Source organism: Microcaecilia unicolor, chromosome 10 (genome assembly GCF_901765095.1).
Source record: "Microcaecilia unicolor chromosome 10, aMicUni1.1, whole genome shotgun sequence".
Classification (NCBI taxonomy): domain Eukaryota; kingdom Metazoa; phylum Chordata; class Amphibia; order Gymnophiona; family Siphonopidae; genus Microcaecilia; species Microcaecilia unicolor.
Window position 1 is genome coordinate 206,822,036 of NC_044040.1, and position 27,933 is coordinate 206,849,968.

General features: G+C 47.3%; 1 protein-coding gene across 1 annotated transcript; it reads right to left on the reverse strand.

Moving 5' to 3' along the window:
- Nucleotides 1-4,583: 4,583 nt before the first annotated feature.
- LOC115478563 (fetuin-B-like) lies at nucleotides 4,584-27,634 on the reverse strand. Its single transcript, XM_030216005.1, has 7 exons — nucleotides 27,345-27,634; nucleotides 22,916-23,026; nucleotides 19,982-20,069; nucleotides 16,115-16,281; nucleotides 14,718-14,831; nucleotides 6,655-6,738; nucleotides 4,584-5,061 (listed from the first exon to the last, which is right to left on the reverse strand). Exons 1-7 carry the CDS (start codon nucleotides 27,555-27,557, stop codon nucleotides 4,666-4,668), a joined length of 1,173 nt encoding a protein of 390 aa, XP_030071865.1. The 5' UTR covers nucleotides 27,558-27,634; the 3' UTR covers nucleotides 4,584-4,665.
- Between the last annotated feature and the right edge of the window lie 299 nt (nucleotides 27,635-27,933).

The following is a 27,933-nucleotide window of genomic DNA, read 5'->3' on the forward strand; positions in this document are numbered from 1 at the left end:
GATGACCTCCCCTTACTCCCCAGTGGTCACTAACCCCCTCCCACCCTAAAAAAAACTTTTTAAATATTTTTTGCCAGCCTCAAATGTCATACCCAGCTCCCTGACAGCACTATGCAGGTCCTTGGAGCAGTTTTAGTTGGTGCAGTGCACTTCAGGCAGGAGGACCCAGGCCCCCCCCCCCCCCCACTTGCTCCACTTGTGGTGGTAAATGAGAGCCCTCTAAAACCACCCAAAACCCACTGTACCCACATGTAGGTGCCCCCCTTCACTCCTTAGGGCTATGGTAATGGTGTACTGTTGTGGAGAGTGGGTTTTTGGGGGGGCTCAGCACCCAAGATAAGGGAGCTATGCACCTGGGAGCAATTTGTGAAGTCCACTGCAGTGCCCCCCAGGGTGCTCGGTTGGTGTCCTGGCATGTGAGGGGGATCAGTGCACTACGAATGCTGGCTCCTCCCACGACCAAATGGCTTGCATTTGGTCATTTCTGAGATGGGCGTCCTCGGTTTCCATTATCAGTGAAAATCGGGGACAACCATCTCTAAGGACGCCCATCTCTAATGTCGACCTAAATTTCATGATTTGGACGTCCCCGACTGTATTATCAAAACGAAACATGGACGCCCATCTTGTTTCGATAATACAGGTTTCCCCGCCCCTTCACGGGGACGCGAGGACGTCCTCAGGAAAACCTGGGTGCCCCTTTCGATTATGCCCCTCATGGTCTTCATCTGCCTACATTTTTCTGCGTTTCAATGTTACTGCAGTTCAGTTTTGCATATTTTCTGCTTGTTTTTTTTTATAGTATTTCAGTTTTTTATTTCCATACCTCACTTATATACCCCTTTGACTTTTCAGTATATTTGGGCTATGGTGTCAAGAGCTCACATTCCCTCCTTGACCACCCTTTTTCTTCCTCTCATGTTGGTTACCTAACACAGAAATGGGTCTGTTGCTGAGTCACAGTCTGTGGAAGCCTGCACTTGAGAAGACATCACACAGCAAATCAGAGTGTGTGTGTATGTGGTGGTGGGGGTGGGGGTTGCTGTTCCATGATTATTGAGTCCAGTGTTGCCAGGTGGGCGGTTTTACCGCCCAATTGGGCGGTTTTCTGCGACCCACCGCGGGAAATTTTTGCCCGCGGCGGGTTGCGGTTTTTTGGCCTTGTTTTGTGTCTTTTGGGCGGTTTTTTAGGCGGTTTTTTTGGCCGCGGGGGCGGGGTTAGTGACATTTTGGGCGGGGTTAGTGATGTTCTGGGCGGGGCCGATGATGGGGGAGGCGGGGCCGATGACAGCGGGGGGCGGGGTTGATGACACGGGGGTGGGGTGTCAGGGGCGGGGTTTGAGTTTGGGCGGGTTTTGGGCTGGATTTGGGCTCGTTTGGGTGGGAAAAAAATTTTCCACCTGGCAACCCTGATTGAGTCACCTTCACCCACAATAGCTGCTGTGTAATCCCAAGCCATGCCAGTAGCACACGGCACTTTCATTGAGCAGTCAAATGGGCTTCATCACATCTGCTGGAGAGACAACGATTTCAGGGGTGGAGATGTAGATCTGAGAATCGTCTCCATAAAGATGGTATTGAAAGCCGTGGGATGAAATCAGGGTACCAAGGGAAGAGGTATAGATGGAGAAGAGGAGGGTTCCAAGGACAGAACTCTGAGGCACACCAACTGAAAGCGGGATGGAAGTTGAAGAGGAACCGCCAGAATGAACCAAGAAAGAACAGGACCCTAGAATCCAATCGAGGATAGCGTATCTAGGAGTATGGTGTGGTCAACAGTGTCGAAAGCAGCAGATAGGTCAAGAAGGATAAGGATAGAATAGAGACCTCTGGATTTAGCCAGAAGCAGATGGTAAGTGCACTTTGGTAAGTGCAGTTTCAGTAGAGTGAAGAGGGCGGAAACCAGATTGGAGTGGGTCAAGAATAGGTTGAGAAGAAAGAAAGTCAAGACAAGAAGATGTCAGGAAGTATTTTTTCACGGAGAGGGTGGTGGATGCTTGGAATGCTCTCCCACGGGAGGTGGTGGAGATGAAAATGGTAACGGAATTCAAACATGCGTGGGATACGCATAAAGGAATCCTGTGCAGCAGGAATGGATCCTCAGAAGCTTAGCTGAAATTGGGTGGCGGAGCAGGTGGGGGGAAGAGGGGTTGGTGGTTGGGAGGCTAGGATAGGGGAGGGCAGACTTATACGGTCTGTACCAGAGCCGGTGATGGGAGACGGGACTGGTGGTTGGGAGGCGGGAAATACTGCTGGGCAGACTTATACGGTCTGTGCCCTGAAAAAGACAGGTACAAATTCAAGATATGAGTTTATCTTGGGCAGACTAGATGGACCATACAGGTCTTTTTCTGCCGTCATCTACTATGTTACTATGTTACAACGGATATTGTTGGATTAATAAAGAACTGTTTAAATTTTTCATAGAGGTTTTTTCTTTTGGAGGGTTTTCTTTTTTTACAAAGTACATAATAAGGATACCATTTGGGGGTTTATTAATTTTAAAGGTAATAAACAGAAATAAATTAAAATATAGAAAAGAAAATAAGATGTGCAGGACGTCAGACTCACAGAAACAGAAGCCTGCGCGGCCACATTGAGTGGCCTAGTGGTTAGAGTGGTGGACCTTGGTCCTGGGGAACTGAGTTCTATTCCCACTTCAGGCACAGGCAGCTCCTTGTGACTCTGGGCAAGTCACTTAACCCTCCATTGCCCCATGTAAGCCGCATTGAGCCTGCCATGAGTGGGAAAGCGAAGGGTACAAATGTAACAAAAATAAAATAGATACTATTGGAGATTCTACATGGAATGTTGCTATTCCACTAGCAACATTCCATGTAGAAGGCTGCGCAGGCTTCAGTTTCTGTGAGTCTGACGTCCTGCGAGGCCACATTGGTGATCTGCAAGGGCCGACTTCTACATGGAATGTTGCTAGTGGAATAGCAACATTCCATGTAGAATCTCAAATAGTAGCAACAGTGGAGGAGTGGCCTAGTGGTTAGGGTGGTGGACTTTGGTCCTGGGGAACTGAGGAACTGAGTTTGATTCCCACTTCAGGCACAGGCAGCTCCTTGTGACTCTTGGCAAGTCACTTAACCCTCCATTGCCCCAGGTACAAATAAGTACCTGTATATAATATGTAAACCGCATTGAGCCTGCCATGAGTGGGAAAGCACAGGGTACAAATGTAACACAAAAAAAAAAGGCAGTCCAATGGCAGTCTCACAGGAAGAGAGTTGGGTGGGTTAGATGAGAAACAAGGAGAGCTGGGTGGGTGAGAGCCAGGGAGAGAGGGATGTCTGATAATAGAGTGACAAAGCAGTAGAATTTTATGGTTTATAGTGGGATAGAAAGCCCAGATCTTTGTTAAGTCCGGCCTGGTGGATGTCAAAATATTTCATCATTTTGACTTCAAAGCAGGGGCGTATCTGGACTTCGCCGGTAGGGGGGTCCAGAGCCGAGGTGAGGGGGCACATTTTAGCCCCCCCCCCGGTGACCTCCCCCCGGCGTCGCCCCGCCATCCCCCGCTGCCATTGCCGCCACCCGCCGCCAGAACCACCTCCGTGGCCCGCCCGATGACCGTCTCGATCGCTGCCGCCGACCCTCTGCCCACTGTTGCCTACCTTTGCTGGCGGGGGACCCCAACCCCCGCCAACCATAAGACGGCTTCGGCTGGCGGGGGTTGGGGTCCCCCGCCAGCAAAGGTAGGCGACGGCGGGAGGGGGGTTTGCGAGGGTCATCGGTAGGGGGGTCCAGGGCTAAATCTACGGGGGCCCTGGCCCCCGTGGCCCCATAGGAGATATGCCCCTGCTTCAAAGGTCTTACATTTGTGTTAAAATTTCCTTTTAGTATTCTCACCATAAAATCATTGATGCAGTGTTCTGGTTTTGTGAAGTGCAGTCCCACAGAGGTTGGACATCCTGGTTGGCACTGGAATGTTTAATAAGATGTCTATGCAAATTGAGTCTCATTTTTTGCTTGTTTCTCCAATATAGCACCCTTCTTCTCACTTTTTGCATTGAATGATCTATACCACATTTGAAGATGAGCAGGTGAAGGACTCGCTCCTTAGTCTGAATGTTTTTCCCACGTGAGTGACTGTGGGATCCTGTGAGATGTGTTGGCACAGTTTGCAGCTAGGTATGTTGCAGGGATGTGTGCCACTCTTTTCTTTTTGAGTTTCTATCGAAAGCTTGCTTCTCACTAGTCTGTGTTTTAAGTTGGGTGGCTGTTGGAAGGCCAGCACTGGTGGGGCTGGGAATATCTCTTTCAGTAAGTCATCCTCCTAGAGTTGTGGCTGTAGATCTTTTATGATTCTTCTCAATTTTTCTAGCTCTGGATTGTATGTCACTACACGGGGGATTCTCTCTGTGGCTCTCTTCTCTTTGTACTGCTATAGGGTTTCTCTAGGTATTTTAAGGGAAGAAGCAATATTTGGTTGTAGCCTTTCTGGTTGAAGGATTCAGTCAGGACTTTGAGGTGTTTATCTCTGTCCCTTTGATCAGAGCAGATGAGATGGTATTGTGTGGCTTGGCTGTGTATAATGGATGTTTTTTTAATGGCATATTAGTATTCCAGACAAATACTTTTAAATGATTTTATTGCATTTTCATTTACAGAGTTTTCTGCATAATTATAAACTGTTCAGTGATGGCTTATTCTCTGTCAAAGTAAGGGCTCACGAACTACGTATTCTCCTGGGCATTGGTCAGCTTCAGAATGCTTTTCTGGGAAAGGGAGAATTGTTGGCTCTACAAGGAAGGGGGGGAAAAAAGGTAAAGGCATAGGCTTCACTACATCTGCTGTTCCAGGGGAAACGGATTCTGAAGGGGGGCTACTGATAAATATGTCTATCTTGGAGCTCCCAGTTGGATCTACCAGTTGTGCATGGGGGTCATTAGTAGGGTTAGGGTGTTTATGGTTATGGCTACGGCCTTGGTGTTTTCCATGATGATGATGGTGGTGGTGTCCATGTCTTTTATCTCCCTTCTTGTCATGATGATGCTTGTGGTCATCGTCGTCCTCTTTCTGTTGTTGGTTGTCTCCAGGCTCCTGATGCTTCTGTCATCCCATTTCACCGAGAAAAGAAACAAGATGAGAAATTTGTCAGTTCCATTCTCCTGTGCTCATTACTCCATAGCAGAGACTGACCTCATGGACTGCTAACTATTTTATTTTTTATCTTTCTTACATTTGTACCCTGCGCTTTCCTACTCAGAGCTCTGCTGCACGTCTTATATTCCGACTAGACCGATATGCTCATATCACCCCTCTCCTCAAGTCACTTCACTGGCTTCCGATCAGGTACCGCATACAGTTCAAGCTTCTCCTGCTAACCTACAAATGCACTCAAACTGCAGCCCCTCCTTACCTCTCTACCCTCATCTCCCCTTACGTTCCTACCCGTAACCTCCGCTCTCAAGACAAATCGCTCCTTTCAGTACCCTTCTCCATCACCGCCAACTCCAGGCTCCGCCCTTTCTGCCTCGCCTCACCCTATGCGGGGAATAAACTCTCTGAGCCCATACGCCAAGCCCCCTCCCTACCCATCTTCAAATCCTTGCTCAAAGCCCACCTCTTCAATGTCGCTTTCGGCACCTAACCATTGTACCTCTATCCAGGAAATCTAGACTGCCCCCAATTTGCTTGACTGCACTTTTTTGTTTAGATTGTAAGCTCCTTAGAGCAGGGACTGTCCTTCTTTTTTAGATTGTACAGCGCTGCGTAACCCTGGTAGCGCTTTAGAAATGTTAAATAGTAGTACTAGTAGTAGTAGTCATAGCAGGTTCAATGCGGCTTACATATTATATACAGGTACTTATTTGTACCTGGGGCAATGGAGGGTTAAGTGACTTGCCCAGAGTCACAAGGAGCTGCCTGTGCCTAAAGTGGGAATCGAACTCAGTTCCCCAGGACCAAAGTCCACCACTCTAACCACTAGGCTACTCAATGTGGCCGCGCAGGCTTCTGTTTCTGTGAGTCTGACGTCCTGCACGTATGTGCAGGACGTCAGACTCACAGAAACAGAAGCCTGCGCGGCCGCGTTGCTGATCTGCAAGGGCAGGCATCTACATGGAATGTTGCTAGTGGAATAGCAACATTAACACTCCATGTAGAATCTCAAATAGTAGCAACAGAATCTCAATAGTAGCAACATTCCATCTAGAATCTCCAATAGTGGCAACATTCCATATTGTTGTTACATTTGTACCCCGTGCTTTCCCACTCATGGCAGGCTCAATGCGGCTTACATGGGGCAATGGAGGGTTAAGTGACTTGCCCAGAGTCACAAGGAGCTGCCTGTGCCTGCAGTGGGAATCGAACCCAGTTCCCCAGGACCAAAGTCCACCACTCTAACCACTAGGCCACTCCTCCACTCCACTATTAAACAACTGAGAGTCATTTTCAGACTACGGCAAGTTCTGTTACCCATTAACATTTTTCTGACTGAGTTAGTTAAAAACAATTACTCAAAACACTTTTATATAAGTCGTCCGTTAAAGAAAATAGACTACCTTCCCCACGGCTCTTCATTCCAAATCTGTTTTAACTTTCCACTGGCATCCGACTCCCTCCCCCCTGCGTGAGGCTATATAAGATGGTCTCAGTAGAGATTTTGCTCATTGTCTACGTGCAAATGAATGAGAATAATACCTCTGGTTCATAGATTTCACAGGATACAGAGGTGTGTTCCATGATGTCTGACTTCATAACAGACCCTTGGCACAAACCCAAACGCTGCAAGATTTTAAAAAAGCCTCAGATTACAACCTTTTCTGTAAAGTAACATAACATGACAATATCTTATAGTTAACCTCACAGTTCTATGCAGATTATTTGTTTAATCATTTTTATTAATTTTTAAATAACAAAAAGAAAGGAAATTAAGTACCAGAGACTTAATAATAGTTTAACAAGTTTGATTATGTACACTGACTTGTAGAAGAATTATAGACAGTGTTTACATCAACTCTAGGATCCCTGATTCTGTTTCATTACAGGTATTGTATATCTATAGGAATAAGCATATTACTAAATGTTAGCGGTGGAGATAAGAAATTATATATACATATGTAATTAGTACCCATTTATATTTGCATAGATTATAATAATTAATATTAACTGGATGAGTAATCGAGTATAGAAGACCAGGTTTTATTGAATGCTAAAAGGGAGCCGCATTTCTCAGCGGCAGCTTTTTCATATTTAGCGTAAAGACATACTGTATTCCACCACATATCATAAGATAACTTGGTAAAGTCCTTCCAATTTTGACATATCAGTTTTAAAGCAACTTGAATCAATATACGTAATAATTTGGCTATTTGAGGTTGTATTACCGTTTCTAAACCAAATTCTCCCGTGATTATGATTTTGTATGTTAGAGAGATCTTAAAATCTAGAATATGGGAAATAGTGTCCTCTATACGAGACCAATACTCATCCAGTATACGACAATGGTAAATTAAGTGGTCTAAAGTACCTACATGGTTGTTACAAGACCAGCATCTATTTGAGACTTCTTTAGATATATGCAGATTATTACATCAACAGAAATTGGACATTACCAGGAAAATACAGAATCGGAATAAAAACAAATTCTTGAAGAATATACAAATGCCATTTTATGGAGGGAAAATCTGGGTATTCCCAGACGTTACTAAACTAATTCAAACTAGGAGGAAGGATTTCTTAGCACTTCGACCAGAAATTTTGGTCTTTAGGAGCCTCATTCCACTTGAATTATCCGTGTAAATGCAACATAAAATATTTGGGGACGAACTATGTTTTCTTTAATCCTGAACATTTAAAATTATTATAGTACTTGTTGACTTTAAACCGTCTTGTTTGGCTTCAAGATTTAAATAAAGGGCAACATGATATGATTTGGGGGGGTTATAATAATCTGCTAACGCTTTATTGCATCTTGAAATGTGTTTTACTGAATATACTTTCTCCTAAGTTAACGGCTCTTAGCCCCCAGTTGGTGGTCTAATGCAAGTTTTGTAATGGTTTCCTGGATTTTTGTTAATTTGAAGATTTTCTAACTGTTTTTCTTATTCAAGTAGTAATGCTTGTAATAATGTGAAAATGAGAAATAAATAAATAAATAAAAAAAGAATAAAAACAAATAATACAGTCATATTAATCTCATAAATATTATTCCTCTCTAAAATTTAAAACATATTTCTGAAATAGGCATGTCTTAATTTGACCTCTAACGTTCACTTTTATGAGTACTCAGAAGGATCAGGGCTGTACAGCTGTCTAGACCAGGGGCGTATCTGCGTGGGGCCACAGGGGCCTGGGCCCCCGCAGATTTCGCCCTGGCCCCCCTCCCCGCCGTCAACCCTCCCCCGCTGCTTACTTTTGCTGGCGGGGGGCCCCAACCCCCGCCAGCCGAGGTCCGACCCGCAATCTCCATATTTCGTCTTCCGAAGTTCCTCCGTGGCCATGTGCTTCAAGGAAGTAACGCTGCAGTGCTGATTGGTTGAATCCAGATACGCCCCTGGTCTAGACGCAAGGCTTTCAAAAGCTACAGCTATTCTAACCTTCGCCTAAATGTAAGGTACTAAGCAAATCTCTGTTTGGACCTCTGGGGCATCTACACTGGCAAAATTCCAGCCCACAGTTCATTATCCGCCTGACAATCGAAAGTGATGGGCGCCCATATTTCGACCCAAATCGGGAGATGGGCGCCCATCTCGCAAAAGCGCCCAAATCAGTATAATCGAAAGCCGATTTTGGGCGCCTTCAACTGCACTCTGTCGCGGAAACGGCCAAAGTTGACGGGGGCGTGTCAGAGGCATGGTGAAGGCGGGACTGGGGCGTGGTTATCAGCCGAACAGAAATGGGCGGCTTTCACCGTTAATCAAAAAAAAAAAAAATAGGCATTTTTAGCGAGAATTTAGGGCACTTTTTTGGACCCTTTTTTTTCACGAACAAGTCCCAAAAAAGTGCCCTAAATGAACAGATGACCACCGGAGGGAATCGGGGATGACCTCCCCTGACTTCCCCAGTGGTCACTAACCCCCTCCCACCATAAAAAAAGAACTTTCAAAATGTTTGTTTTCCAGCCTCTATGCCAGCCTCAAATGTCAGACCCAGCTCCCTGACAGCAGTATGCAGGTCCCTGGAGCAGTATTTAGTGGGGGCAGGTGGACCAAGGCCCATCCCCCCCCCCACCTGTTACACTTGTGGTGCTTAATGCTGAGCCCTCCAAAATCCCCCAAAACCCACTGTACCCACAAGTAGGTGCCCCCCTTCACCCCTTAGGGCTATGGTAATGGTGTAGACTTGTGGGCAGTGGGTTTTGGGGGGCTCAGCACACAAGGGAAGGGTGCTATGCACCTGGGAGCTCTTTTAAGGTTTTTTTTAATTTGTAAAAGTGCCCCCTAGGGTGCCCAGTTGGTGTCCTGGCATGTGAGGGGAACCAGTGCACTACGAATCCTGGCCCCTCCCATGACCCAATGCCTTGAATTTATTCGTTTTTGAGCTGGGCGCCTTCGGTTTCCATTATCACTGAAAACTGATAGCGCCCAGCGGAAAAATGCCCAAATCCTAGGCATTTGCCCCGCACAACCTGTATTATCGAAAAAAAGATGGGCGCCCATCTTTTTTCGAAAATGTGGTTTGTCCCGCCCACGGAAATAGGCGCCCATGGAAATAGGCGTTCACGTTCGATTATGCCCCTCCACGGGTCCTTGGTTGTGGAACAGGTTATGTTGTGAGCTGCATAGCATTGATAACTTTGCTCATAAAACCTTTAAAAACACAGCTGTTTAGTGATAGCTAAGGCATGTGAAGATAATTTGGCCTATTTAGTCCAAGTTATGAGGGCAATTCTATAAAGGGGCACCTAGAAGCCTATTCTATAAATGAAAGGTGTCTGCTTTCCTTTATAGAATACTAATGGGTGGCAGAGCTGGTGGTTGGGAGGCGGGGCTAGTGCTGGGCAGACTTATACGGTCTGTGCCGGGGCTGGTGGTTGGGCGGCAGGGATAGTGCTGGGCAGACTTATACGGTCTGTGCCGGGGCTGGTGGTTGGGCGGCGGGGATAGTGCTGGGCAGACTTATACGGTCTGTGCCAGAGCTGGTGGTGGGAGGCGGGACTGGTAGTTGGGAGGCGGGGATAGTGCTGGGCAGACTTATAGGGTCTGTGCCAGAGCCAGTGGTGGGAGGCAGGGATAGTGCTGGGCAGACTTATACGGTCTGTGCCGGGGCTGGTGTTTGGGCGGCGGGGATAGTGCCGGGCAGACTTATACGGTCTGTGCCAGAGCCGGTGGTGGGAGGCAGGGATAGTGCTGGGCAGACTTATACGGTCTGTGCCAGAGCCGGTGGTGGGAGGCAGGGATAGTGCTGGGCAGACATATACGGTCTGTGCCAGAGCTGGTGGTTGGGAGGCGGGGGTAGGCTGGCCAGACTTATACGGTCTGTGCCCTGAAGAGGACAGTACAAATAAAAAAGTAGCACATATGAATTTATCTTCTTGGGCAGACTGGATGGACCGTGCAGGTCTTTTTCAGCCGTCATCTACTATATTTTCTATGTTTAACGTAACCAGGTATATATGTTGTCAGGAGGAGGCAAGTAATGAGAAAGCATTTATCCCTGGGAACAGGGGGAAAGGTAGAAATTACCAGTCCCAGCGGCCCTTTGGGGAAAGACACACTAAAAGCCGGGACTACGATTCCCAGCAGCCACTGCAGAAGTTCTATCACAGAGTCCAGGACTCACATACCCAACAGCCCCCAGAGGAGGTTAAGGAGAAGTTCAGGGAGGGTAGTTTGAAATACCCGGCACGGAAGGTCGGGGAATGGAAGGAGAGTGGGAGTAACTCTAATCAGGAGGATGAAGTACAGGTGGGTAAAGGGTGGGGTGAAGAGCCCATGGAATGGAAAGGGGCAGAGGAGGGAGGAGGAGAAAGAGGTGGCGAGCCCATGGATATCGTGGGGCTGGCTAAAGCCAAGAGAAAGGAAATGGGCCACCAAGTAATAGCATGGTGTGAGGGCTGGGCTCGGAGGGGGAGGAGGTGGCTGCTCCAAAGAAGGAGGTGGGGGAGGGAGAGTAAGGGCTGGCTACCACAGGGTCGAAGCGGGCGGTTGTCAGGAGCTATGGCTGATAGGGGAGGGGACCCTGCTACTTCCCCCTGCCTCTTGGAGGAGCTGGATGGGAGAAGTAAGGTGGTGGAGGCCTTGTCTTGAACTGCAATGTTTGAGCTACAGTGATTTAAACTGCAAGTGTTTGAACTGCAAGGTTTTGCGTTGCACTATTTGAGCGGGAGGTTTGACTTCCTAAATTTCATTTGAACTGTTTTTGGCGCTGGTGAAACGGCAGTGCTTTTGAACTGCTGTCTTGTGAGAGAAAGGGGGGTTGGGGTTGAGCTGTGGGTTTGTTTGTTTTTTTTCTTTCCAGGCTCATTGTTTGGGGAGCTAAGAAGTGAGAACTGTTGCTGTTATTAACTGCTTTGTTCTGGCAACCTTCCGAAATGGGAGGGGAACTGCATGAAAGTAAAAAAAAAAAACCTTGGCTTACACAGAGAATTACCATATGTCTGTTTTCTTTTGCTTCTCTTTGTGTGGTCCTTTTTCTCACTCCAGGGGGAGGAGGTCAAATGGGGTATATGCTCCCCGAAGAGGGGGCTGGTGGCCTTACTGGAAGCGGGCTGAAATTCTGGACCAACGCTTACGGGTCCGGAGGGGCCAGAGGCCAGGAAAGCCTCTAACAATGTGCGGGTAAGTGCACGCACTTGTGCCAGCCATACAGCTAAAAGCCGGAAATATGTATTCTGTAAGTTACTTGCACAAGTGGGAGTCCAGCTCATACTCCGCCCAGCCTTTGCCCATGTGAATGTCCACCTATCAAGTGCACGCTATGCAAGATGTGCATATTTACAGGGAAGCACTTTTTTGGCATTTACATGTGTATGTGAACACAAATATGTATTACAAGCATTCTAATCATTTACATGTGCATATGCACGCACACCTATCACCAGTATTCCAATCATTTACATATGTATGTGTTCACAGACATGTATCATCAGAATTCTAATCATTGACATGCATATGTGCTCAGACACGTACGCCAGTACTGTATTCATTTACATGTGTGTGTATGTGTCTGCACACACACACAAGTATCATAAGTATTTTAATCATTTACAAGCATATTTGGCACATAAATGCTGGTGACATTTTAAAGAATTATCCCCAGGTGGTCAATTGACTGTTTTAAATCTGTGTTTTAGTGTAAATTGGATGCTGTTAGATTGATGGGTTTTATTGTTTGTATAGTTTTATTTGATGTATTTTTGTTATTTTTAATTTAAATGACTTAGAGGGGCATAATCGAACGACAATGTCTATCTCCATGGGCGTTTATCTCCGAGAACGGGTCCGTGAAGGGGCGGACTGAACCGTAGTTTCGGAAAAAATAGACGTCCATGTTTTATTCGACAATTTGTGAGCTGGGCGTTTTTGTTTTTCAGTGATAATGGAAAAAAAAGCGCCCAGCTCAAAAACGAATAAATCCAAGGCATTTGTTCGTGGGAGGGGCCAGGATTCGTAGTGCACTGGTCCCCCTCACATGCCAGGACACCAACCGGGCACCCTAGGGGGCACTTTTACAAAAAAAAAAAAAAAAAGGTAAAAGAGCTCCCAGGTGCATAGCACCCTTCCCTTGTGTGTTGAGCCCCCAAAATCCCCCTCAAAACCCATTGCCCACAAGTCTACACCATTACTATAGCCCTAAGGGGTGAAGGGGGGCACCTACATGTGGGTACAGTGGGTTTGGGGGGCGGTGTGGAGGGCTCCCATTTACCAGCACAAGTGTAACAGGTGGGGGGGGGGGATGGGCCTGGGTCTACCTGCCTGACGTCCACTGCACCCCCTAATAACTGCTCCAGTGACCTGCTTACTGCTGCCAGGGAGGTGGGTATGACATTTGAGGGTGAACATAAAAAGTTGTGAAACGGCATATGTTTGTGGTGGGAGGGGGTTTGTGACCACTGGGGGAGTCAGGGGAGGTCATCCCTGACTCCCTCCAGTGGTCATCTTTTCATTTAGGGGACTTTTTGGGGCCCTATTTGTGGAAAAACAGGGTCCAGGAAAAGTGCCCTAAATTCTCGCTAAAAACACATATTTTTTTTCCATTATCGGCGAAAGGCGCCTATCTCTGATCGGCCGATAACCACGCCCCAGTTCCGCCTTCACCACGCCTTCGACATGCCCCCATCAACTTTGTCCGCATCCGCGACGGAGTGCAGTTGAAAACGTCCAAATTTGGCTTTCGATTATACCGCTTTATTCGTTTTTGTGAGATAAACGTCTATCTCCCGATTTGGGTCGTAATATAGGCGTTTTTCTTTTTCAATTATAAGCTGGTTAATATTTTAAGGTAAACCATGCAATGCTATAAAATGAATAAATCAAATCAATCAAATCAAATTCTAACTAGTTCTGAGAATCCTAATTTTCCACCTAACATTCCCTCTATGGGAGTCCGCTGCCCACTGTCCATGTTCTTCCCATTGGGGGTAGCACAGGAATATGGTGATTTCAGTTGCCCAGGGCAGGCAGGCTCTGCAGGACTCCCAAGTAACTTGCCTGCCCTGCCTGATTGAGGCCAGGATGTTCCTGCAGGCAACTCCCAGACAAAGGAATATGAAGATGACGGACTCAAGTGTATGTCGCCTTCTGTTATCAGAAAACATCTACCATAGACTATTTATTCTTTATTAATGATTATACCTGTTTCACTATACATTAACTCATCTTATAATTAATGGCTTTGATTGATTTTTAGTAATGTTTTTAGTGTTTTATATTCATAGATTTTTATGGCATAATGTTGTTGTTTTTGCCATGTAGCCTACTTGGGAAAGATGATCTGTAAATGTGATAAATACATATATTTCATCTTTATAGAATATTATAGTTCTAGTGTACACCAAGTATAATTAATAATATTACCATAACGTATCTGTTTCCAGTATCTTCATTTAACAATTTATACAATACTAGTGAAACATGCCCGTTTCTTGCGCAAATGAAACGGGCGCTAGCATGGTTTCCTTCCGAACCTCCCCCCCCTCCCTACTCACCCCTTTCAGCGTTCTGATGGCACTGGCCGCCATTGTTGCGGACCTCGGCACGCCACCTTCAATCTGCTGCGTCGTTGGTTGTGAAGCCACTGACGCCATTGCTCCGCCCTCTACGTCATCACGTTTGACGCGAGGGCGGGGCCCCAACACTGTGTTTTCAGTGGCTTCACCACCATGAAGGCTTCGAACCGGAAGGAAGTGCCCGGAGGACCTGACAGTGACGTCAGTGTCCTCAGAACGTTGAGGGTGAGTTTTATTATATAGGATATTGTATGAAGGTAGGAAAATTCATTAACTGATTTGTTCACTTGGCTTTCTTAATTCATTTGCTGCTGCTATTCTAATGGTTTTCCTGCAGACAGGATCGATAGAAGACTTTCGCCATGATAGGGTGGCATGTTGCTAACTTAGTGATATTCACTGGCTATCAAAGAGAGCACAGGGTCAGGGATGCCCACCTCCAGCTTCCCTGAGAATTCAAGGATCACACCCAACGCCACCATCCTATTTAACAATGACCTTAAATGCAACTCTGCTACCAAGATTTTTGTCATAGGCATGAAATAGGAGCAATCCTTTCAAAACCAGTCTTTACCTTTAAACAATTACTTACTGCAAATTGTCTTTCCACGCGTTCACACAAATACATTTTTACCACCAGGTGGACCCTGATGCATATAGTTTCGTAAATTGTGTATTCTACAAAGTGTGACGGGCCAACGACCCACTGCCATTTTGATTCAGAGAGAAGAAAAAGAAAGAACGTTAGGTGATAATGTTAAATCCTACAGGAAATGTCAGCACAGTGTACGATTTAGTTAATATTCCAAAGTACGCCCTACTACTGGCTAAGGCTTATAATCTGAATGATGATTGGACAAAGAGCATATGGGGGTCCTTTTACCAAGCTGCAGCCAAAAGAGCCCTGCGCTAGCGGTGGGGGGGGGGGGGGGGGTCGGTTTTGCTGTGCGCTACGGCCCTTTTCACTTCAGCAGGTGAAAAGGCCAAAAAAAACGGCATGGCCATGCAATCAAATAAAAGGGTCATACCTTACCCATGTCTCCCAATATCCTTATACCCCTGTCTTCCCTTCTCCATCTGCCCCACACCATACCCCTCCCATTCTCTTTCCTTTTGCCTATTATACCTTTTTTTTGGTTACATTTGTACCCTGCGCTTTCCCACTCATGGCAGGCTCAATGCGGCTTACATGGGGCAATGGAGGGTTAAGTGACTTGCCCAGAGTCACAAGGAGCTGCCTGTGCCTGAAGTGGGAATCGAACTCAGTTCCCCAGGACCAAAGTCCACCACCCTAACCACTAGGCCACTCCTCCACTCCTTATTTACCTTTCCATGTTCAATTCACATTCTTAAACCTTATCGCAATTTATAATATTCTCCAAACAATACTTTGTATTTCTATTTTCTATCTAAGCCGCATTGAACCCTGCTATGTGTGGGAAAGTGCGGGGTACAAATGTAATAATAATAATAAGATCTCACTTACCGTGGGGCCATGTGGGGGGGGGGGGGAGCACTTAACGTCACCATGGTATTAAGGGCTCCCATGCTAACCTGGTGGTAACCGGATAGCATGCGGCGCTACCCGATTACCACCGGGCTAGAGCTACGCTGGAAAATAGCTAGCTTTTTCCCCTAGTGTGGCGCATGGCGCACACCAGGGCTGGAACTACCGCCGGCATCAGGCCTTGTGCTGGCAACAGTTCCAGATTAGCGTGTGGTAAGCCCGTGCTGGGCTTACCGCCGCCGTGTAAAAGGGTCCCATGGTGCGTAACTAGTTGCAAGAAGCAGCCAGAAGCTGGTAATCCGTCAGATCATACCCTCCCTACTCTGGAACAGAGCAGAGGTTCGCTGCTTTGAGACCGACAATACCCCCCAGATTTGTTGGAGATCAGCACAGCCACACAATTCTTAAACGTCTGAACTATCTTCTCACTTTCTACACCCCCCCCCCCCCCCCCCCCCCCATCGATCTGTTTTCAGCCATACCTGCATTGAGGCTTTTGTGACGTTCAGGATGGTAAAATAATGTGTCTCGTTGCTTTCCTGGTTAAATTTTTGTAAAGTCTTTTCAGCAGTCTCCAAAAATATAGGTGTATCGGGGGAGGACGCGATTGGACAGTCAGGGCACATCATGTTGATCTTCTCTCTTGAAACTGGATAGCAAAGATATAAATAAACAAAAATCTGGTCAAAGATTTTCAGCATTTGACTCCTAAATGATTATTACAATTTCTCTTGTGCATGATGCCAGAGCCGGTGGTGGGAGGCAGGACTGGTGGTTTGGAGGCGGGGATAGTGCTGGGCAGACTTATACAGTCTGTGCCAGAGCCGGTGGTGGGAGGCGGGACTGGTGGTTGGGAGGCGGGGACAGTGCTGGGCAGACTTATACGGTCTGTGCCAGAGCCGGTGGTTGGGAGGAGGGGCTGGTGGTTGGGAGGCGGGGATAGTGCTGGGCAGACTTATACGGTCTGTGCCAGAGCCGGTGGTGGGAGGCGGGACTGGTGGTTGGGAGGCGGGGACGGCGCTGGGCAGACTTATACAGTCTGTGCCAGAGCCGGTGGTGGGAGGCGGGACTGGTGGTTGGGAGGCGGGGACAGTGCTGGGCAGACTTATACGGTCTGTGCCAGAGCTGGTGGTGGGAGGCGGGGCTGGTGGTTGGGAGGCGGGGATAGTGCTGGGCAGACTTATACGGTCTGTGCCAGAGCCGGTGGTGGGAGGCGGGTCTGGTGGTTGGGAGGCGGGGACAGTGCTGGGCAGACTTATACGGTCTGTGCCAGAGCCGGTGGTGGGAGGCAGGACTGGTGGTTGGGAGGCGGGGAGAGTGCTGGGCAGACTTATACGGTCTGTGCCAGAGCCGGTGGTGGGAGGCGGGACTGGTGGTTGGGAGGCGGGGACAGTGCTGGGCAGACTTATACGGTCTGTGCCAGAGCTGGTGGTGGGAGGCGGGGCTGGTGGTTGGGAGGCGGGGATAGTGCTGGGCAGACTTATACGGTCTGTGCCAGAGCCGGTGGTGGGAGGCGGGTCTGGTGGTTGGGAGGCGGGGACAGTGCTGGGCAGACTTATACGGTCTGTGCCAGAGCCGGTGGTGGGAGGCGGGACTGGTGGTTGGGAGGCGGGGACAGTGCTGGGCAGACTTCTATGGTCTGTGCCCTGAAAATGACAGATACAAATCAAGGTAAGGTATACACAAAAAGTAGCACATATGAGTTTATCTTGTTGGGCAGACTGGATGGACCATGCAGGTCTTTTTCTGCCGTCATCTACTATGTATATGTGTTTGGGTTTTGTTTGCAAAAGGGAGTTAAAGAAATGCTCAAGCAATTAGCTAATTTTGGGGCAGAATTTCAAAATTTTACAGAGGTGCCAAGTTGCCCAGTTCCAGGCTGGAAAACTTTTGGCCAGTCCTGGTTTTGAACTTACATCCCAAAGCAGTGTGGGATTTGAAGTGCCTGATCCTGCCCAGTGAAACCAGTGTTGCAAGTCCCATATGGCATCTGGACAGGGTGGTCAAAAATCTAGGACTGCTCAAAATCTCCAGCCTGGAACTGGGTAACTTGGCATCTCTGGTGCCAGCAAGCAAGAACTCCCTGCCAGGATGTACACAGGGGTTAGAAATAAACTTCCCACACAAGGTGGCCCTGGCACCAGGCTTGGTCCCTGCACCACTCCTTTGCCCTGCAGGGAAATGTTTGCACATTGCAGACACTGTATGCACTTTTTTTCCCTTGCTGAGTGATACTGGGGAGAAGAGGGAGGGAAAGATTTGGAAAGAGCTTTCTCTGTAGATAAACACCCATTTATCTCAAGTGAATTTGCTTTGAGGAAAGGCTAAAGCGGCTAGGGCTCTTCAGTTTGGAGAAAAGGCGACCGAGGGGAGATATCATATCGATAGAGGTCTATAAAATAATGAGTGGAGTGGAATGAATAGATGTGAATCGCTTGTCTACTCTTTCCAGAAAATACTAGGACTAGGGGGCATGCGATGAAGCTACAATGTAGTAAATTTAAAACGAATCGGAGAAAATGTTTCTTCACTCAACGTGTAATTAAACTCTGGAATTCGTTGCCAAAGAATGTGGTAAAGGCGGTTAGCTTAGCGGAGTTTTAAAAAGGTTTGGACGGCTTCCTAAAGGAAAAGTCCATAGACCGTTATTAAATGGACTGGGGGAAAATCCACTATTTCTGGGATAAGCAGTATGGAATGTTTTGTACTTTTTTGAGATCTTGCCAGGTATTTGTGACCTGGATTGGCCACTGTTGGAAACAGGATGCTGGGCTCGATGGACCTTTGGTCTTTCCCAGTATGGCAATACTTATGTACTTACTAGTAAAAAAAAGGCCCGTTTCTGTGAGCAATGAAATGGGCGCTAGCAAGGTTTACCTGCGGCAGCGTGGGGAGGGTGCAGGATGGCAGCGTGGGGAGGGTGCAGGTGGGTAGTTTTTTTTTGGAGGGCGGCAGCTTCGGGGTGCTGGCGGATCAGGTGTTCGGACGGCACTCCTCCCCCTGCGTAGCTCGGTGTTTGTCGCTGTGCGTGGGGGGGGGATAGAGGCGCTGCATAGGGCGCTGTTTCTCTGTGTGTGTCGGGGGGGGAGCGTCGGAGGGCGGTGGAACTGGCGATTGGCTGAGTGTCATAGCCCCGCCCTCCACGTTATCACGTTGTGACGCGAGGGCGGGGCAGACACTCATGGGATCTTGCAACTACAAATTTACATTTAGAATGTTGGGGTTGTGAATTATGTGTGGATGGGGCGTGGCTGAGGGCGGGTCTATGAGTGAGAGTGAGAATGAGTGGTGCTGACAGCCTAGAAGACTACAGGGCTTCAGTGTTTCCCTGCCACACAGTGAGGTTCTGAACGTTGGAGGTGAGAATTATTTATATAGATATGTACTTATGCTTTGACAATCGCCTTCTTAAAAATGAAACTCACCATTGAAAAGTGTGATGTTCAGGTTGCTTGCAAATAGCCAGTTTGAAGTTCAGCTCATGTCTATACAACTTATGAGTAGTTTAATATTTCTGTCACTGCACAGAGAGAATGCCACCTGATGTTCAGGATGTGTTCTTTCTGGCAGCAATCTCGTGAAATGCTGGGTTAGTTACTGTCTAGTGATGTCATCAATTTACCTAATGACTGCTAGAAAGAAATTACATCCTCACCGTCATTACCAGGTGATAAAGGGATTTTAACCAATACATTGAGCAGATATGAAAACAGTCTTTTACTCAAAACAGCCTCCGTGAACAGTACCCTACTATTTATCATTTCTGCAGTGCTGAACACATTATCTGTAGGTACTTTTCTCTTTGCCTAATGGACTCACAGTCTAAGTTTTGTACCTGAGGCAATGGAGGGCTACGCAATTTGCCCAGGGTCACAAGGAGCTGTAGTGGGAATTGAACCCATGATCCAGTGGCGTTCCTAGGGTGGCTGACACCCGGGGCGGATAGCCGATGCGCCCCCGCCCCCCCCCCCCCCGGGTGCAGTAACCCCCACCCCCGGTGAAAGGCCCCCCCCCCCCCCCCCCCCCCCCCCGCGGAAAGGACACACCCCCCCCCCACGGCGAAAGGACACCCCCCGGGTGCATTTTTACCTGCTGGGGGGGGTGCCGTGCGCCTGTCTGCTTCGTTCATTCTATGCTCCCTCTGCCCCGGAACAACTTGTTCCGGGGCAGAGGGAGCATGGAACCAACGGAGCAGACAGGCACGCGGCACCCCCCCCCAGCGGCGTGCACCCGGGGCGGACCGCACCCACCGCCCCCCCCTAGGAACGCCACTGCCATGATCTCAGTCCACTGCACTAACCATTAGGCTACTTCTCCATTCAGATCAGTCAGTTTAAAGGATTTCCTACCTGGATGGAAAGCACAATCATAGCTATACAGACGAGCAATTCTTCCCGGTCTGTTGAGATAATAGGTTGCGTTGCAATGCCCATAGACCTGTAGCAGTGTGAACACAATAATGAATTCATGAACCGTCATCTACATATCTCTAAAGCCGCACATCTTGTGTGGTAGCCATCCCTTCTCATTAGGAAACATCCATAGTCGCTGTTACCATGGAATAAATAAAAATAAAACAAAACAGAGAAATAAGATGATACCTTTTTTATTGGACTAACTTAATATATATATATCTACTATAATAAAACTCACCCTCAACGTTCTGAGGACACTGACGTCAGTGAAGCCAAGCCCTGACTTCCTTCAAAAAGGTTCGAAGGTTCGTGGTGGTGAAGCCACCAAAATCGCTCCGGGCCCCGCCCTCGAGGGCGGATCAATGGCAGAACAACGAAGGGGTTGGCAGGGAGGGAGGCAGGGAGGCGGGGGGGGGGGGGGAAATCGCTCTGTGCCCCGCCCTCGCGTCAAACGTCATGACGTTGGGGGCGGAGCAATGGTAGAACAACGAAGGGGTTGGCCAGGGAGGGAGGGGTGTTGGCGACGAAAACCTTGCTAGTGCCCGTTTCATTTGCTCTGAAACGGGCCTCTTTTATTGGTATATATATATTTTATTACTTTTCTAAGGTAACTCTTCTTCTGCAGATCAGAAATGATCAGAAGGGTTACCTTCGAAAACTAATCAAAAAATGTATTGTTAGTCCAATAAGAAAGGTATTTTCTTTTCTATGTTTTGTTTTATTTCTATTTTATTACCTTTAAAAGTGAACTAACCTGACTACCACATCACTCTACTTACTATGGGGGAGGAGTGGCCTAGTGGTTAGGGTGGTGGACTTTGGTCCTGGGGAATTGAGGAACTGAGTTCGATTCCCACTTCAGGCACAGGCAGCTCCTTGTGACTCTGGGCAAGTCACTTAACCCTCCATTGCCCCATGTAAGCTGCATTGAGCCTGCCGTGAGTGGGAAAGCGCAGGGTACAAATGTAACAAAAATAAAATAGATACTATTGGAGATTCTACATGGAATGTTGCTACTATTTGGAGATTCTACATGGAATGTTGCTATTCCACCAGCAACATTCCATGTAGAAGTCTGCCCTTGCAGATCACCAATGTGGCCGCGCAGGCTTCTGCTTCTGTGAGTCTGATGTCCTGCACGTGCAGGACGTCAGACTCACAGAAGCAGAAGCCTGCGCGGCCACATTGGTGATCTGCAAGGGCAGACTTCTACATGGAATGTTGCTGGTGGAATAGCAACATTCCATGTAGAATCTCAAATAGTAGCAACAGTGGAGGAGTGACCTAGTGGTTAGGGTGGTGGACTTTTGTCCTGGGGAACTGAGGAACTGAATTCAATTCCCACTTCAGGCACAGGCAGCTCCTTGTGACTCTGGGTAAGTCACTTAACCCTCCATTGCCCACCGCATTGAGCCTGCCATGAGTGGGAAAGCACAGGGTACAAATGTAACAAAAAAAAAATTTCATCAGTGTATAGAAATCCATTGACACCATTTAACTAAGTTATAAGAATCATGAGGCCTAGGAAAGAAATGTCACCCTTTAGTAGGTGTCGTGACTTCACGTGTCTTTAAAATAGAGATTAAGGACTTGGCTTCCAGTATCAATTGGACTAGTGTTTAAAACTTTGACATTTTACTGTGGTTTACCCGCTATTCCTTTACAGATCTCTTATTCCTTATTCTCCTATCCAGACGCTTCGATCCTCACAACAAAACTTAATGGTTGTCTCTACTCCCCTTAAGATAGGACTGACTTTAATGCAGTCTTATTTATACGGTGATCTTGACCGGTTCAGTGCTGAAGATCAGCAGGTGTAAATCCAAATTTGGGCGCTGAAATCAGCACCCAATGCTATTCTATAACGGGTGTTCATCATTTCTTGTGCAGCGCCGATTTTTGAGTGTCACTTACTGAATCTAGCCCTTCTAGAAATGGTGCTCAAAAATGGATGCCAGAAAAGATTGGCCTTAAGCGCGATTCTATAAAGGGTCCGTGCTTACCCACAATTCCTGTGCCCTAGCTTTGGGTACCACACTTACGCCTGCTGAAACCCAAGTTGGGCATGCTGATTCATTCTTCAGTAACTGCGTGCAACTTTTTGGAACGCCCATACTCCTCTCATGGCTGCAACCTCTTTCATGGTATGTTCTATGGGATGTAGGCACCCAGATGTATCGAACAGTGTGCAGCCAGATGCTGTGTGCAAATCTCAACTGGTGTCAATTAACATCAATAATTGGTTGTTAGAATCCAGTTATTGATGGTTAAAAGCTCATTAGCCAAGTAAGTTGCTCGCACATCTCAGGAGCGTGCCATATATAAAATCTTGAGGATAGTACACTATTATCGGCAAATTACTTTCATTTCAAACGACAGCCCATCCCTATTCTCCACAAGATGTTGAAATTAGATAGAGGTATATAAAATAATGAGTGGGTTGGAACAGGTGGATGTGAAGCGTCTGTTCACGCTTTCCAAAAATACTAGGACTAGGGGGCATGCGGTGAAACTACAGTGTAGTAAATTTGAAACAAATTGGAGAAAATTTTTCTTCACCCAATGTGTAATTAAACTCTGGAATTCGTTGCCGGAGAAAGTGGTGAAGGCGGTTAGCTTAGCAGAGTTTAAAAAGGGGTTGGACGGTTTCCTAAAGGACAAGTCCATAAACCACTACTAAACGGTCTTGGAAAAATCCACAATTCCAGGAATAACATGTATAGAATGTTTGTACATTTGGGAAGCTTGCCAGGTGCCCTTGGCCTGGATTGGCTGCTGTCGTGAACAGGATGCTAGGCTCGATGGACCCTTGGTCTTTTCCCAGTGTGGCTTATGTACTTATGTAGCTGTCATTTCTTCTATACTTACCGATTGATGCAAAGGTCTGTTTTCACAGTCCTTAGCACGTCGCTTGCTCAGCACATGGCATTTAGTTTCTACCAGATCCAGCTGGAGGTAGAAGACTGTGCCTGTGGTCCCCTAAAAAGCAGATGCAGAGACTCAGGTCACAGGGTCATGGAGCACAAAGCAGATTGGTAATCAACGAGTTCCATACGTGAAGCCCATCACTCCCTCGCATCTCACTTATTCTGAAAACGCTGATTACAAAAGTTTAAATTTGGATTGAAGACATTCTTATTTCAGGATGCCTTCTCTTAAAATGGAAAATTATAGTAAGTTTGATAGAGTAAGAAAACAAGAAGGCAACCAGTCTATTACATCCTATGTGAAAACAGAAAAGGAAAGAGGGAACGACCACAAGGTGTGGAGGAACACTCCATCCCTCGTCGATCATGTAAATCTAGGAGCAGGGTAGGCTGGCTCTTCCAAAAACAACAAGGGAGGCGCTAGTTCAGTGTTTGAAATTTTATTGGGAAACACCAAACAACTCGACACAGCTGCCGTGATTCGGCGCAAGTGCATCTGCATAAGGAGTCTTATGATTTGATAGTAAAGTGAGTGATGTTTCCAAAATGATTTGTATATGAAGACAAAATTCAGTCTCAAAAGGAGATTCATCCAACAACCTTTTAACTTTTGGAGACTGAGTTTTGTTTCCAAAATGATTTGTATATGAAGACATCACTCACTTTACTATCAAATCATAACAGTCCTGACGCAGGTGCACTGGCGCCAAAACATGGCAGCTGTTTTGTGTTGCTTGGTGTTTTCCAATAAATTTTCAAACATTGAACTAGTTTCTCCCTTGTTCTCTTCAGAGGATCCAGCCTACCCTACTTCTAGATTTACACGAAACAGAAAAGGAAGCAGACCTTTTGAAGAAAAATTGTCTTTTATTGGTTGTTCAAAGCTCCCAGGACTCAGAAACAAGTGCCTGACATGGTCATGTGTCGGCAGACGTACGGGCTGTGTCAGAGGCAATGAGAAAAGTACAAACGTCACCAACGCTGATTACAGATGTGTCTCTCCTGGGTCCGTAATCAGCGTTGGGTGAAGTTTGTAGTTTTACGCCAACTGGTTGGCATTGTGGAGCAGGCCATGCCATCATTGAATGTAGCAGGGAAACTGCAGAAAGGCTCATGCAGCAGGTCCAAGTAGGTGCCCCTGCTCAGGACCACCTCAGTAAACTTTGCAGTATGGCATAATGACTGATGAGATGCCACTGTGTGAGGAGTTTATGTTTGGATTAGGAATCTCACACCAGGGCTCCTCCCGACCCACCTTAGCATAAAATATGCCTTCAGTTCGGCATTGTGAGGAGCTAGTGAAGAATAAGCTTCAGGCTGAGCTGGGACTGGGCCACATTGCAGTCTCATTTGCAGAATGCCCGGGTGTCCCACTTAGCTGTAGTTCTTAAGAAGGGGCAAGGGAAAGTTCTGGCAGATTTACAATCTCTCTTACCCAGCAGAGGAGTTGGTCAATGACTATCTGCCACCAGAGTTCTGTTCAGTCAAGTATGTCTTGACAGTGCCGTCACTCTGGCAAGGAACTGTGAAGTGGAGGGCCTGGATATACGTCCAGATTTCCCTGTGCATTTCCTCCTTTTCAGGGGACTATCAGGGGCCTGGACAGTTTTTTCCCCCAGCCAGCCCACTTGTCCGGGTTTCTGGGTTGGTGGGTGGGCAGACGGACAGTCTTGCCTTCTGCCCCTCCCCCCCCAGCTTACCTTATCACATCCTGGTGGTCTAGTGGCCTCTTTGGGGAAGGAAATAACCCCACTCTTTCCCGCCCGCTGATGCTGACCTCCCCACTACCGCTGCTTCTTGAAAATGGCTGCCGAGACTTGAAGCGGAGGCCTTGTGAGACTTTGCGGAAGTCTTGCGAGGTCATCGCTTGAAGTCTCGGAAAACAGTTTCACGAAGTGGCAGCAGCGGGGAGATCAGCGGCAGCGGGCAGGAAAGAGTGGGATTATTTCCTTCCCCAAACAGGCCGCTAGACCACCAGGGCTGCAAGGTAGGCCAGGAGGGGAAGGAAGGGGAGGGAGAGAAGTGGGCAAGCTGCTCATGGATGGGAGGGAAGGGAGAGGAGAGGAGGGTCATGCTGTACATGGAGAGAAGGGAAGGGAAAAGGGGAAAAGGGGAAAATGCAGCACGGATAGAAGGGGATGGAGAGCAGAGGGGGACATGCTGCTCATGGATGGCAGGGAAAGGAAATGGGGACAAGCTGCTCGTGGATTATTACTTGTTTGGAAAAGTACATCTTTTCTAATTTTGTATTTAAAAGACTACAGAAGAAAACGCATTTCTATTACTTTAACCAGTATTTTCTTTACTTATAGACTCTGGCTTTCTTGGGGGATCGTGGAGGAGTGGCCTAGTGGTTAGGGTGATGGACTTTGGTCCTGAGGAACTGAGTTCAATTCCAGGCACAGGCAGCTCCTTGTGACTCTGGGCAAGTCACTTAACCCTCCATTGCCCCATGTAAGCTGCAATGAGCCTGCCATGAGTGGGAAAGCGCAGGGTACAAATGTAACAAAAATAAAATAGATACTATTGGAGATTCTACATGGAATGTTGCTACTATTGGAGGTTCTACATGGAATGTTGCTATTACACTAGCAACATTCCATGTAGAAGGCTGCGCAGGCTTCTGTTTCTGTGAGTCTGACGTCCTGCACGTACGACTCACAGAAGCAGAAGCCTGCGCGGCCACATTGGTGATCTGCAAGGGCCGACTTCTACATGGAATGTTGCTAGTGGAATAGCAACATTCCATGTAGAACCTCCAATAGTAGCAACAGTGGAGGAGTGGCCTAGTGGTTAGGGTGGTGGACTTTGGTCCTGGGGAACTGAGGAACTGAGTTTGATTCCCGGCACAGGCAGCTCCTTGTGACTCTGGGCAAGTCACTTAACCCTCCATTGCCCGCTGCATTGAGCCTGCCATGAGTGGGAAAGTGCGGGGTACAAATGTAACAAAAATAAAATAAAAAACTGTGCGGCCAGGGTGGGGCAGGGCAGCATTTTACTTTTTGTGTCCTCTTTTTTGTCTCCACAAGGTAGCCCTAGGTGCATCCAGACAATTACCAGGTTTTATGTTTCAGATACAATACTATTTCAAGAGATGCATGCCGATCTGCTGCTCCATGTCACGTTCAACGCTTTGAAACCTTCAGCTCCTTTGTGCTCTGGGAGAGAACAACTGAAAGGTTGAGTAACCAGAACATCATTCACAAACCTAGAATGATTTCCTATACATGCATCAGAATGTGCTGATCTGCTAAAGGAATTTCAGAGAGTGACAGATGACTTTGGTGAGGGACGAGACAAACGATCCTATCGTGATTCTCATATTCTTAAGCTTAGAGTTCGACACCAATGAAATAGTGTTGCACTTATCAGAAGCCAAGCTGGTGTAGGTGTGAGGCTCATCAAAACAGTCTACCACACAGATGGCCAGACCTACTAAGAAAACGAAATACCAAATTTTGTAAAGTTCCTATCTATTAAAATTGACCTTTAAACTGATGCGTAGATCTACTGTGTGTGTTACAATGCCTATCCCGATGCAACCGGGCAGAGATCATTCTCCGCTGTGACCTATGGTATTATCTCAGTGGAAAATTTCTCCCATTAGGAGATAAGTAAGTTTGACGATAAGAGGTTCTCCTTCCAAAGAGACGAGAACAGGGCAGTTTTTAGGAGAGAGGTGATTTGAAAGTAAAAGAATTGTTTGACTATTTTAAGCAATTTCCATGAATACTGACTGAGTGAGTGTGGGTCTGCGTGGATAATAAATGGGTGTGTGGGGTGTGTGGGTCTGCATGACTGACTGGGTGTGTGAGTATGAGTCTGCATGAATACTTACTGGGTGGGGATGTTAGTGCTGGGGGAGTGTGGTGTGTGTTGGGAAAGAATGGGGGGGGGGGGTATAAGTTAACTGTGTGTGCGTGCAAAGAAGTGTCCCAGACTGAGAGGAGCAGGAAGAAAAGGAGGAGGGAGGAGAAGAGACAGAATGGAAGGGAGGTGAGAGAAGGAAGGGGCAGAAGGGAAGGGGAGAGGAGTAATTTGAGAGGAAAGAGAAGGAAAACGGAGTGAGGAAGTAGCTGATTCACACCCCACACCTCACAGTACTCACACCTGAAACCCCCGTGCACTCACACAGACCTACCCCCACTCTCACACCCCACACCCCTCCATCCTCCTGCACTCACACACAGCCTACTTATAGAGGGCTTAAATGACGAACGAGTCATGGCTGAGTGGATATATTCGGTCTCATGTCCTATGCTAAGAAGCCTACACTGGCAACTTTTACAACTGCAAACTTTGGAGTGCTAGCATATCCTGTAATACAGCTTTAAAAGATGCCCATAAAAGCTGTCAAAAGTTATATTTACCACACGTTGTGTATGTGCATCAGCGATGCGGTTAAGGTTGAACACATAGCCCTCTGTTCGCTTGGAATTGATCTCATCAAGAGCGAGACCTGCAGCCACCTTTACCAAAGTATCATTACAGGAGGCGTCCTGCAGGACGGGCTCAGGCAGTTCTGTGGAAGGAGGAACAGAGCGGCACAGCTGTATACAGGCAAGAAGTAGAAGCAGCTTCATCCTTTGGGGAAGGAAAGATGACAATGTCAGCTGGCGTTGTTATGACAAACCAATGAGTCCAGCCTGATCTGCAAGGATTTCAGCTTCTGCCTCTGTATATATAGAGCAGCACTTGTGAAATTTCACCTGACACACCCTGCACGGTTGTCCATCACCTTTTGACCTTCAAACAGATCAGCAAATACAAAGTAAATCATTAGGAGGCAATGTCATATGTTACTAGCGAATAGAGCTCTGGTCTGTACCTAGTTTTCAAGCAGGGACCACTCTGGATCCAATGGGGCTGGAGCTCAGCCCACACGGGTCCCTGAGCCAATGACGCTGCTAACCAACACAGGCCAGTGACATCCTGCCCCACCAGTATCTCTCTATCTCT

Excerpts from the sequence above, each read along its gene's own strand:
- LOC115478563 (XM_030216005.1), bottom strand. The coding sequence starts at position 27,557 with ATGAAGCTGCTTCTACTTCTTGCCTGTATACAGCTGTGCCGCTCTGTT. Across the intron at positions 20,070-22,915 it reads ACAGACCTTTGCATCAATCG|GTCTATGGGCATTGCAACGC; the intron begins GTAAGTATAGAA and ends ACACTGCTACAG. Across the intron at positions 16,282-19,981 it reads TGATTGTGCTTTCCATCCAG|TTTCAAGAGAGAAGATCAAC; the intron begins GTAGGAAATCCT and ends TTTGCTATCCAG.